Source organism: Nomascus leucogenys, chromosome 7b (assembly GCF_006542625.1).
Source record: "Nomascus leucogenys isolate Asia chromosome 7b, Asia_NLE_v1, whole genome shotgun sequence".
Classification (NCBI taxonomy): domain Eukaryota; kingdom Metazoa; phylum Chordata; class Mammalia; order Primates; family Hylobatidae; genus Nomascus; species Nomascus leucogenys.
Genome location: NC_044387.1, coordinates 33,203,804 through 33,217,812, shown reverse-complemented (window position 1 = coordinate 33,217,812; position 14,009 = coordinate 33,203,804). Strand labels below are relative to the sequence as shown.

Genomic DNA, 14,009 nt, shown 5'->3' with positions numbered 1-14,009 from the left:
TCTTTTATTTTTCATTGTTCTAGTCTTTAATAATCCTATCGCCTTTTATAATTCAGACCTACTGTATTTAGATAAATCTCACTAGATACAATATTATCACTGTTACCAATGAGATAGAAGTTACCACAGAGTGTCTCATAAGTTTGTTCATTGATTCAATAGAAATTTATTGCTTGTTAGGTGTTGGGCATACCGAAGTTAATGTACATGGCAAACCCAGTCATTCTTTTTATCTTGGCACCATATGTTTTTCTTAATAACGCTTATCTCCACCTTACATAACATTTATTCATTTTATTATTTGTATCTTACACATTTGAATGTAAGCTCCATATGTAGAAACTTTGTTTTTCTTAACTCCATATGTGGAAACTATACATCTGTTCACTTATGGATACCTAGTGCTTAGTGCACCATGTATTTTTCTTAATAACACATCTCCACCTTATATAATATTCATTCATTTTATTATTTGTATCTTATGCATTTTAATGTAAGCTCCCTATGTAGAAACTTTACTTTGTTCACTGATGTGTGCCTAGTGCTTAAAACAGTGTATACAGCAGAGTATGTATAAGAACTCAGTAATATTCAGTGAATGAATTAAAGGGTCACTACCCTTAACTCTTGAACACCCAGTTTATAGGGTCAAGTCACTGTTAGGTCTTTTATTACTTAAAATATTGGGGTAGGGATGAAGGGCTGGAATATGTGTGTAGGGAAAGAGAAAGGACATGTAAGTGTCAACTTAGATATGTGTTTGAATTTGTGCATATGCTCATGTTGAGGGTTAAATTTTCCTCTGCAAAAAACACTTGATATTAATGCCTGGGGAGAGTGGGGTACATAAAGAAAGGAGAGAAACTGGCTTGGATATCTGAAAAGAATGCCCATTAGTTATTTATAATAAGTAAATAAGTATATATAATCTACATATAATTTATTAAACATTAAATATAAATTACATATCGTTAATAGCTATCAGTTATATTGAAATATCACCTAATACCAAATATTTACAGAAATTAAATTACTCCTTTTATTTTTATTACAACATTGAACTATATGTTAATTCTTAATTTTCATATGTTGTTGCTCTCTTAGATGTAGCTCTGTTTATAACTTAAAAAAATCAAAACCCTACTTAGGAGTATCATTCCTACTTAATCCACAAATAAACTGTCTTATATAATTTGAACTTCTTCAGTTTCTACCAGTACCAACTGCCTAAAAGTGTAGGGGGAACGTGACTAGATTCTGAAAAGCATCACTTTCTTGGTCTTAAAGGACCAATTATAGCAGGTTTGAAAATCAGCAGAGCCAGGAAGCTCAATGTGCTAGTTCAGTGGTTCTCAAACTTTACATCAGAATCACCTGGAGGGCTTGTAAACACAATTGCTGGGCTTTATCCTCTAGAGCTTCAGATTCCACAGATCTGGGGTGGGGCCTGAGAATTTGCATTTTTAATAAGTTGATGCTGTTATTGTCTCTCAGCTCCAAATCTACGCTTCTGTACCTGCTTAGTGATGCTGGAGCTGGGATTCTGCTAACCAGTTTCTGCTTTGCCAGCTGACTTCCTTTTATGCTCCACCATTAGACTGCAAGGCTGGAGGAGGAAGGGACTAGCTCCTTACTGTGGGCTTTCTGTGTGCTCGTGGTTCCTGTGAGTATCACAGCTTCAAGGCTGCTTCACTCTAGCAGCAGCAGTTCCTTCCCATAGTATCAGCAGAATCCAGTTTGAAGTTTTCCTAATACTTGTAAGAGAAGCTTCATTTTGCATCCCTTTCCCAAGAGACACCAGCAAGCTGATGCCTCATTCTCAGAGATATGGGTCCAGATAAACCAGCACCAGCTGAACAGCACGAGGTTTGCGTTTTAACTGTTCATGGTCCCACATGAAGGGACCCACAACCCACCAGAATGGCATAATGATGACTCTAAACTGAAGATATTTAAGATACAGCAGATGCAGAAAGAAAGCATTTCTGAGCTTCCTTTATCTGACTAAAGGCAAAGCTTTCTGAGAATGAAGCTGCCATTAATCCCCTTAGTAGGAGTGGGGGATTGAGGGGGTTGGGGAAGCTTTCAGCCAGGAAGGAGACTGACCATTAGCACCTAGATGAGAAATTACATAACAAAACTTTGTCAGAAGCTACTATGCCTGCATGTTTTCACTAGAAGCCCTATACCCCTCTATCCTCTTTTATTCAGATGATATAATATACAGTATATAAACCCTTACCCCTAGCCAAGCCATTCCTTACAGAGTACTCTTAAACTTTTCTTCTGTTGATCTATTTGTTGTCAATTAATTTGTAGCACCATCCCCTCCACCCAGTTCTAAGTTGGTAGAGGAAAAGTTTTCTTCCCCACCTACTTTTTTTTTTTTTTAGACAGAGTCTTGCTCTGTCGGCTAGGCTGGAGTGCAATGGCGTGATCTTGGCTCATTGCAACCTCTCTCTCCCAGGTACAAGCGATTCTCCTGCCTCAGCCTTCCAAGTAGCTTGGATTACAGGCGCATACCACTATACCCGGCTAATTTTTGTATTTTTGTAGAGACATGGTTTTACCATGTTGGGCAGCCTGGTCTTGAACTCTTGACCTCATGATCTGCCTGCCTCGGCCTCCCAAAGTGCTGGGATTACAGGCGTGAGCCACCGTGCCTCGCCTCTTCCTCAACTACTTTATGACTTAACCTTTTTGGTTGACTTTCCCAGTCTGTGAAATTAGGACAGGTTGCTATGATGATTAAAGTAGGTAATTAATATACAGCACATAGTGTGTCTGGAGTTGGTTCCTTTCAGTGGGCTCTTGGTTTCACTAACTTCACGAATGAAGCTGCGGACCTTCGCGGTGAGTGTTAATAGCTCTTAAAGGTGGCACAGACCCAATGAGTGTGCAGCAGCAAGATTTATTATGAAGAGCAAAATAACAAAGCTTCCACAGCCTGGAAGGAGATCCCAGTGGGTTGCCGCTACTGGCTGAAGGGGCCAGCTTTTATTCCCTTATTTGTCCCCGCCCACGTCCTGCTGATTGGTCCATTTTGCAGAGCAGTGATTTGGTCCATTTTACAGAGTGCTGATTGGTGCGTTTACAATCTTCCAGCTAGACAGAAAAGTTCTCCAAGTCTTCACTCGACCTGAGAAGTCCAGGGGCTTCACCTCTTAATATGATAGTGTGAAGCACAGGTTAAACATTCACTACATGCTAAATGGTATTATTAATAAAATCAAGTCTCTTAATTTCTTACATTAAGTTGATTTTCTCAGTAGTTTTGTCACACTATAACATTAAAGTTGCATCTTCCAGGCTTTTAGATCATAGCATATTTTACTCAGTAGGTTCTTTTTACATTTGGATCTTTTGTTATTTGAATGCAAATGAGGATGATCATTCATATGTATGCCTGTGTGTATACATGTTACACAGAGACAGTCCCATTATTTGTTTACCCCTCTATGTGCTATTATAGTTTACCTCTGCCAACATAAAAGTGGTCTTTTCTACATAGGAAATTTTAGGAGTGCTATTCACATATTTCCACCCATGAGTCACAGACAGAACTAGGACTTCAAGAGGTCATCTCTAATTCAGGTATTCTCTGATAAGTCACTCAGTGCCTAACACACCTATGACAAATGGTTTCCTGGCTTCCACAGTTTCTCCAAATCCTTTAACAAATATTTGGAGGCTAAGACTGCAGGCTAGTCAGTAAAGATGCACAAGGATTTCTTCTGCATCTGATTCCTTGTGCACTGATGACTCCTAAGAGGTCATCAGTTCTGGTTGCCATCCTGAATATTTCAGACTATTTCTGATTTTAAGTCCTCATATTATTAAATACTTTATCTTTTGCAGAGCCCTCAGGCAAGGGGAGGGTGTTTTCTGTAGCCAGAAGAAGGGTGCTGCTTCTACTGGCTCAGAGGGTTCAAGAGAATTTGAAATTCAAAATTCTTATGTCCATTCACTCAGGGTCGCAGGATCCCCACTCTTTTCCTGTTAGGGGATTGGCTTTGACATAGGACACTTGTCAAACTCTATTCAGTCTCCTTTGCAGCTCTGATATTCTCTTACAGTTGGATCTAGGCCTGATTTTCTTTCTTTTTTTTTTTTTTTTTGAGACAGAGTCTCGCTCTGTTGCCCAGGCGGGAGTGCAGTGGCGCGATCTCGGCTCACTGCAAGCTCCGCCTCCCGGGTTCACGCCATTCTCCTGCCTCAACCTCCCGCATAGCTGGGACTACAGGCGCCCGCCATCACGCCCAGCTAATTTTTTTGTATTTTTAGTAGAGACGGGGTTCCACCGTGTTAGCCAGGATGGTCTCGATCTCCTGACCTCGTGATCCGCCCGCCTAGGCCTCCCAAAGTGCTGGGATTACAGGCGTGAGCCACCGCGCCCGGCCAAGGCCTGATTTTCCTTTTTTTTTGAGAGGGAGTCTCGCTCTGCCGCCCAGGCTGGAGTGCAGTGGCGCGATCTCGGCTCACTGCAAGCTCCGCCTCCCGGGTTCACGCCATTCTCCTGCCTCAGCCTCTCCGAGTAGCTGGGACTACAGGCGCCCACCACCACGCCCGGCTAATTTTTGGTATTTTTAGTAGAGACAGGGTTTCACCGTGGTCTCGATCTCCTGACCTCGTGATCCGCCCGCCTCGGCCCCCCAAAGTGCTGGGATTACAAGCGTGAGCCACCGTGCCCGGCCCTGATTTTCAATATTGCCTTTGTGGCTGGAGAATATAGGGGTCCCTTTAAATGGTGCCATGGAGGTCTTGGGGTTTTCATATTGTGCCTTGAATTGACAGGCTGACTTGAACTTGTCATTTTTATTTTGCCAAGGTATCTAAACTAGTTAACAAAAGCTAGCCATCTCCAAACCTATATAATTATTATTATCCCCTGTACTGTTAAAGTGCCATGGCTACCAAACAACTCAATACTTCTGTTTCCATCTGTACCTCATTCCTTTCCATATATAAGAATCTTAGTAGCTGCTATGTTACTATATGCCAGGGCTTATCACTGCCCAACTCTATTGATGCCAGCATGCTGACTGGACCTGGAAAGTAGGAAGTGTCACGTATTCTAGATGTCCTAGTAAGACATCTGGGTGCTAGAGGATAGGAGATGCCCCTATTAAGTGTTTAGAAGTATAGTTGTCAGAGGTGTTTAAATCAGAGTGACCTCATCTTGTAAAGAGGCTGGGTAAAATAAGGCTGAGACCTGCTGGGCTGCATTACCAGGAGGTTAGGCATTCTAAGTCACAGGATGAGATAGGAGGTCGCACAAGATACAGGTCATAACGACCTTGCTGATAAAACAGGTTGCAGTAAAGAAGCCAGCCAAAACCCACCAAAACCAAGATGGGGATGAAAGTGACCTCTGGTCATCCTTACTGCTCATTACATGCTAATTACAGTGCATTAGCATGCTAAAAGACACTCCCACCATGACAGTTGACAAATGCCATGGTAATATCAGGAAGTTACCCTATTTGGTCTAAAAAGGGGAGGAACCCTCAGTTCCGGGAATTGCCTGCCCCTTTCCTGGAAAACTCATGAATAAGCCAACGCTTGTTTAGCATATAATCAAGAAACAACTCTAAGTATCCTTAGTGGAGAAGCCCAAGCCACTGCTCTGCATATGGAGTAGCCATTGTTTATTCCTTTACTTTCTTTTTCTTTTCTTTTTTTTTTTTTTTTTTTTGAGACGAGTCTCACTCTGTGGCTCTGGCTGGAGGGCAGTGACATGATCTCAGGTTTCGGCAAACTCCGCCTCCTGGGTTCTAGCGATTCTCCTGCCTCAGCCTCCCGAGTAGCTGGGATTACAGGCATGTGCCACCATGCCCTGCTAATTTTTGTGTTTTTTTTAAAGTAGAGATGGGTTTTCACCATGTTAGCCAGGCTGGTCTCAAACTCCTGGCCTCAAGTGACCCACCCACCTCAGCCTCCCAAAGTGCTGAGATTACAGGCGCCAGCCACCGCACCTGGCCTATTCTTTGACTTTTTTTTTTTTTTTTTTTTGAGATGGAGTCTCGCTCAGTCACCCAGGCTGGAGTGCAGTGGCGTGATCTCGGCTCACTGCAACCTCCACCTCCCGGGTTCACGCCATTCTCCTACCTCAGCTTCCCGAGTGGCGGGAACTATAGGCGCCCGCCACCACGCCCGGATAATTTTTTGTATATTTAGTAGAGATGGGGTTTCACGGGTTAGCCAGGATGGTCTCGATCTCCTGACCTCGTGATCTGCCCTCCTTGGCCTCCCAAAGTGCAGGGATTACAGGCGTGAGCCACTGTGCCCAGCCCCTTTACTTTCTTAATAAACTTGCTTTCACTTTATGGATTCACCCGAATTCTTTCTTGTGTGAGATCCAAGAACCCTCTCTTGGGGTCTGGATCAGGACCCCCTTCTGGTAACAGTAGTCTGTAGATCTCTAAGGTATGAGTGATTCGGTGCACCTTGCAACTATCCCCACTCACAGCACTTGGAGCAATACTTTTTTACATTTTGGAAGCAGCATATATCATATTTGGGAATATCTCTCCAATTTATTTCTACTAACAAAAAGCCTGGATCCTTTCCTCCTACTGTGAATTGTAAACTAAAAATAAAATCCTAAACCCCTACCAACTGAATGGACCCCCTCTTGACCAAGGGGACCCCAAAAAAACCTTGTAAACTAAATCCCCAGCCATGATGGGTAGGGAGGTTGGACACACCTCATTATACCCCTTCCATTTTGGAGTTTAGTCACAACTGACCATTATTATGTTAACATAAGATAACAAAATGGACTCTTTGTAACAGTAAGATACCAAATTATAAACAGGATCTAAAGCCATGACAGACAGGGGTTAAGTCACACAACCCTGCAGGTCACTCTGACCCAGTGTAATATTGGCTAACAGACTTCTTTATTTTAACTTAAAACATTCTTTCTGCTGACTCTAAATTTTTAGACAAAGTTTCACTTTCTTAATCAATTGTAAATTAGAGAATCTGTGAATCTACCTATAGCCTGTAAGCCCCCTCTTTAAACATCCTGCCTCTTCAAAACATCCTGCCTTTTCAGGCGAAATCAATGTATACCATCCATGTATTGATTTATGTCTCTGCTTGTAACTCCTACCTCCCTCAAACTTATTAAACAAAACTGTAATTAAATTGCCCACTGGCACACGTTCGCAGGACCTCTTGAGATGCATTTCCCAGACCAACGTCATTCATTGGTTCAAAATAAACCTTTTAAAAATGTTTTACAGAGTCTGACTTTTCCATTAACAGAATTAATAAAATGGCATTCTGATTTATAAATTAATCTCTTATTACCCTGAATTAATCTTACGCAAAATCCAAACAACTCTGAGTAAAGAAAAACAATTAAAGTTTGTTAACTTTTAAAGGACCAACTGCTGAATCACGTGTTCTCTGAAAAGTTCAGCCATCTCAGTGAGCAAAAAACAAAAGGATTTTTAATAAAAACTTCTTCTTTCTTACTTATAGTCTACAGTCTTTATTTGGGTCTTCTAAAAACTGTAAAAATAGATCATCATCCTAGGTTTTGAGAAGAACTGATAATTACTCTATATCTCCTTAAATTAATCATCTCCCCGCCATCCCAGCTTTTTTTTTTTTTTCTTGAGACAGGGTCTTACTCTGTCACCCAGGCTGGGGTGCAGTGGCTTGATCATGGCTCATTGCAGCCTTGACCTTCCAGGCTCAAATAATCCTTCCACCACAGCTTTCCAAGTAGCTGGGACTACAGGTGCGCACCACCATTCGTGCCTATGTTGTTTTTTTAGTTTAGGTTTCGTGAAAAGATTACCCTATAGGCTTCTGATTCTGCCTATTACTAGTTGCGTAATGTTGAATAAGTTATTGTAACCTCTCTAAATCTCGGTCCTAAAATAATGGAGATAATAATAAGTATGATTATTAAATGAGAAACATTTCATGGAAATTATTTCATGCAAGTATTTTATGTCATCACAAATTATTTGATTATCTGGTTTTCTTTCTACTGACAGAGCAAAACATGATAGAATTAAAATTTTTTTTTACTCCAAAAACCTCATAAACTAGGATCAGGAATGTGTGCTATAACAGAGGAATAAGTATTAGCAAATGTTTGGCTATGACTTTTTAGGAGGCTAAAGGCCAGAACAGAGACTTCTGTGCACTACAGGCTGGTACTACCATTTTATTAAGGTTTTCAATTCTCTTTAGATATGACTACAGGTTTTAAGAGCCACCAAATAAACCATTCATGAAGCTATCTAGGGTTAATTACTCAAAAGTCACCAAGCCTAAAGGTATGACCTTCAAATGACTGTAAAGGCCATACAAAAGAAACTCAGAGTGGAAAAAGGGAAAACTCTTCACTTGAATCTTTATAAGTAAACATTACAGGATGAACTGAGTTATTCCAAAGAATGACGAAAACAGTGCCACTGTGGATTGAGTTTTCCCCTACAATGGGATGACACTTATTTATTTGTTTTGTCATTAGGTCTGGATCTCCCTTTATTTTCTGACTATTTTGAAAAACACTAAGAAACATTTCAGAAAACACTTTCACTTATTTGAAACTAAGATGAATAAAACTAGAGAAGCATTAAGTACAACCATGATTAACAGAGAACCATAAAAGTTTTAGTGGTTTACCTGGAATTCAGGCAAATTTATTAAACATAGTTTTCACTATTACCCTGTTTTAAAAATATAGCCCAACTCGATTCTTTCCTTTTCAATTACATATTTCAAGTACAGATTGCTCTGGGAGTTTGATTTCTGTAAGCTGAACCTGTTAAGTCACTTGTCTTTGCAAGTTTTATAAGGAAACAAAAAACCTACTCAAAAAACATAAAGCTGTCTAGGTTTGGAGTAAGACAATTCAGCTATATCTGCCAGGAAAGCTCCTTTTTTTCCAGATTGCAACGCAGTTTTTATATTATCAGACCCGAGTTTGTTTTATTACATGAATAATAACACGGATAGATTCTTATTTGGTAGATTAACCAACTCTGAAGGACTGCTTGGAGTGGAACAATCATGTTATCTGACTGTCTTTCACCCTCTGTTAAAGTCCATGATGAAATTTTATTTGACAAAATCACTTCTGAAACCCAGTGTGCTATTTAAAAAACCTTCATGGTTTACCCTTTTCTTTCCACAATACCAAAGTGGCTTAGGCCACATTTTATCTATATATTGTATAAGTATTTATGCTATGTACATGGAAGATACGTAGGATTACAGTATTATAATATTTTGTTTGACCATTGAGTCTAACTCCTAAATTTTATAAATGGGGAAACTTAGGTCCCCAGAGTCAGAAAGACAGTTAATGGCATGGCCAAATCCTAGGGACCCGGGTCTGCTGATCCAGTTTTGTCTCATTAACATCATTCACATGAGCCCAGGAAAGATTAAATAAATTCTGGTGATCCACTTCTTCTTTAAATGAAAAGAGAGATAATTAAAGGGATATACTTAGAAGACAGTAAAACCCTTTTATGGTATCTCTTTAGAAGTAACTGCTACATACCAAGGTATAGTTTTTTAAACATAACAAAAGAAATTAATCAATTTGTTACTTGTACATACAGTATTTGTTAATAATATTTGGGCATATCTTCTGTCTGCTATATTGGAGAGAGTTATAATATCCACTTTGGGTTGAAGCCAACTTAACAAAGTAGAAGTGGCAAAGGGATTGGAACTCTGGTCAATCTGGCTCCCAAGTCCATTTTGTTTATATTAGCTCCCTCTCATTGGGCATACTGTGGTCAGGCTAATTTGCATATTGTTATTAATCTTGTCCATATATCATCTTCATCATTTTGTCATCACAATCAAAATCTTTTAATAGTTACTGTTTCCACGTCAAGTCTAAACTCATCTGCCTGGTTCTCATAACTAGGCCCTACTTTTACCACTCAATCATGCCTCCTACTCTCCAGTCATAACCATTACATATATATGTCCCAACTCAAATATAAAACTTATTGAGGGCTAGGTACAATACTACTTTAGGTGTTCTATAAATTTCTTTTGAGGACAAAAAGCTTAATTTGAATCAGAGATCCTGCCTTAATGAAAACTTCAAAGTTACTTGGAGCCATGAGAATAGTTTTAGATAGCATTTCCAAGAAATGTGTGATACTGCTTTCAGCTATCATTACAAACATCAATTTAAACTTTAAGAACATATGTGGTGGGGAAAAGTGTTTGACTCTGTCCACTAATATTTGCTGAAGTCTCAGAAAGTATCAAAATCATTATTCTCTTTCACTTTTACTTCTGACTCCTGAGCATGAAAACATCTGATCCCTAATCACGGTACTTCTCTGGGAAATATTTGTTGCTTCTAGTCACCTAGACTCTTTATCTTGGTACCCAATCCTCTTCACATTGTTTCCAATCTAGCTCTCAAGTCAAATATCTTACCACTCTCCATACTCTGGGCCACAATGAACTTTTTACCATTATTTCTAAACTACGTCAGTCCCTTTCTGAGCTCTGTGCCTTTGTACAAGCAATTCTAATTTTACCAGTTTTTTTTTTATCTTTTTTCTTCTGCACCTGGAAAGCTCCTACTCATTCTTCAAGACCTAGTTTAAATTTCACCTCCTTTGAGAAGTCTTTGGGGACTTCTTCAGGCAAAGTTAATTGCTATCATCTATTGTATGACTGTCTTTCCAAATAAATAGTAAGCTGTAGGGCATACGGTATATTGTCTTACTGCTTTTTATATTCTCAGCACCTGGCACAGTGTAGAAACTCATTGAATGCTGAATGAATGGAAGAGTATCTTGATAATATATTAAAACAGACTTGTCTTCCCAGTTAAATACAGTCATTTATAATTTTCCTTTAGCCATAAAGTAATAGATAGTAACACTGAGTGTTACCTGGAAATTTTCAAGGTCTGTATAAGTACTTTGGTTTAAATAAATATCTAAGGTGATCCATAACTGCTTAGAAATGATTTTTAAAATATCTTTCTATAACCCCTTAGGCATATTAAAATTTCTATATTTTATTCTTCTCTAGAAATAAATAAACATTTAGGAAGCAATTTATAAAACAGAAGCAGCTTACTTTATTTCGATCTTGTACAACCAGTATTTTTCTAGTATTTTCATCAAATACAGCTCCTATTGGGGGAAAAAGAAAAGATAATTGAGAAATATTAATTTCATTCACCTTAATCTCCTCCCACACTCTCTATCTGTGGTGATCAAAATTCTACCCACACTTGAAGCCCTGGTTCAAATACAGGTTGAGTATTCCTTATCTAAAATGTTTGAGAGCAGAAGTGTTAGATCTTTCTGGATTTTGGAATATTTTCATATACATAATGAGGTATCTTGGGGATAGTGCCCAAGTTTAAACATAAAATTCATTTATGTTTCATATATACCTTATACTCATAGCCTAAAGGCAATTTTATACAATATTTTAAACAATATTGTGCATAAAAACAAAGTTTTGACTGCATTTTGACTGTGACTTGTCACATGAGGTCAGATATGGAATTTTCCACTAGTGGCATCATGCCAGTGCTCAAACACTTTTGGATTTTGCAGCATTTTGGATCTTTGATTTGTAGATTGGGGATGGTCAACCTGTACCACCTCATCCATGAAGACACTAAGTGTTTGTCTTAGTCCAGTTGGGCTGCCATAACAAAATAACCATAGACTGGGTAGTTTATAAACAAGAAACTATTTCTCACAGTTCTAGAAGCTAGGAAGTCCAAGATCAAGGTGCTGGCAGATTCAGTGTCTGATAAGGGCTCATTCTTTACAGACAGTGCCTTCTAGCCCTGTCCTCAAATAGTGAAAGGGGCAAATAAGCTCCTGTGGGCCTTTTTCATAAGGGACACTAATCCCATTCATGGGAGCTCTGCCCTCATGATCTAGTCACCTCCCAAAGGTCCCACCTCTTAATACCATCACACTAGGGATTAGGTTTCAACATATGAATTTTAGGGGGAACAAACATTCAGACAACAGATGTGCTTACAATATTTATTGAATAAATGAATTGACTTCTCATTTTTATTCCTTGAATCACTATGCATACAACACAGGCTGTGCCCCCTGATGAGCCAAATCTCAAATATCTCAATATTCATTTCAAGACCTTTCTGAAGCCAATTAAATTTTCTTATTATGTATATATACAACTTTATAATCTACTAATATACTGCTTTGGAAGAGTTCTTTGTTTTATGTATGTTTTAAGTTCTAGTTCATTTTTTTTTTTATTATTCATTCATCATACACATTGCATATTCTCTCTTTCTTTTTAAAAATATTTCCCTTCGGGCAATCTTGGGTCAAAAATACAAATGACATGTTAGTGATTTTTATTATGATCCTTTAGATGCTATGATTAAATAATGTGGGATGACATTTTTTAAAAGATACTTTCTACATATTTGTCCATGCTTTCAATATTAACTGAGTTCCTATATATAATGGATATAGATCCTATGCATATTAATTAAGCTCCTACTATGTGCCAGGCACTTTTCTAGGTGCTACAGATATAGTGGTGAACAACACAAATGAAACTCCCTATCCTTACAGGGCTCACATTCTGGTATGTGTGTGGGGAGGTGCCAAAACAAACAAAAAATAAATTATATAGAATATTAGAAGGTGATAAATGCTATATAGAGACAGAATATAGAGAAGGAATAAATATGTGTAATATGGGGAAAAGTAATTGAAATGCAATTGAAATGAAAACACCACACTTGAGTATTTTAAAACAGGAAGGAAAATCACCAAGTGAGATATAATTAACATTAACGTTGGCTTCTATTAGAAAATGTAAGCTATAATTTAACGGACTTTACAAGAGGTAGAATGCCAAAGAAATGCCAAGGAAACTTACTCTTAAATTTTAATAATTTGTGGTTACTCAAATTGAACTTCTCCCTAATGAATTCGCTGTAAACATGAGCACAGTATCACAGACAAAACCAGCACCACTAAAGCACAATTTGAGCGACCCCTGCTGGTCACAGCATAAAATTATTATTATGATTAGGCACTGTGCTTCAATGTACAATAGCTCAGGTATAAGTCACAATAATCCTGTGAGTCATATGAGTGTCTGGCTTCATATGAATGGTACAACTGGGACTGATAGCCAGTCTGTCTGGATTCTAGGCAGGCACACTCTTCTCACTGTGCAATGCTGCCCCTCCGCAATACTGAAACTGCTCTCTTAGAAGACTCACATTTCCATCCCATTCATTAACAAAATATTGAGTATCTACTTTATGCCAGTCGCTGTCTTTAGCTTGAGGATATCGTGGTGACCAAGATAGATAAAATATCTGCCTTTATGGGTTTATATTACTGTGGGGGAGATTAAGTGATACAATATAATTAACTACATATACATGATATAATAGAATTTCAGACTGTGATAAATGCTCTAAAGAAAAATAGAGCTGGATAAAGGGACAAGGAGTGATGGCACTAGTGTGCAGGGAGAAGTCACTTCTAGACAGGAAGGTCAGGAGCTTTTCTGAGAAGGAGACACCTGAGCAGAAACTTTGGCTATAAAGAACTAGATAAAGGAAGTTCTGGAGAAGCATGCTGCAGGAAGAGGAGCCAGTACATGTCAAGGCTCTGAGTCAGACACAAGCTTGCTAAGTTTGAAAAGCAAAAGAAAGCAATGGCTCATGCTATTCCAGCCACATCTGCCTTCGGTAGTTTATAACAAATACCAATTATTTTTCTTTCCACCTAAAAACTCTGCACCCCAGCCTGGGTAACATGGCGAAACCCTATCTCTACAAAAAATACAACAATTAGCCTGGCATGGTGGCACATGCCTGTAGTCCCAGCTACTTGGGAGGCTAAGGCAGGAGGATCACTTGAGCTAAAGAGGTGGAGGTCAGAATGAGCCCAGATCATGACACTGCATTCCAGCCTGGGTGACAAAGTGAGACTGCCTCAAAAAAAAAAAAAAAAAAAAGCAAAACAAAAAACAAC

At 38.9% G+C, this 14,009-nt stretch overlaps 1 protein-coding gene across 3 annotated transcripts in view; it reads right to left on the bottom strand.

Annotated features, from left to right (window-relative positions):
* Nucleotides 1–14,009, bottom strand: part of NUDT6 (nudix hydrolase 6) — a 30,506-nt gene that overhangs the window by 9,313 nt on the left and 7,184 nt on the right. For 2 of the 3 annotated variants that reach the window (XM_003271355.3, XM_030815736.1), the window contains exon 3: nucleotides 11,092–11,147. The exons of the other annotated variant lie outside the window; for it this stretch is intronic. In XM_003271355.3, the coding sequence (XP_003271403.1) occupies nucleotides 11,092–11,147 (56 nt within the window). The remainder of the gene's footprint in view (nucleotides 1–11,091; nucleotides 11,148–14,009) is intronic. 3 annotated transcript variants of the gene reach the window in all.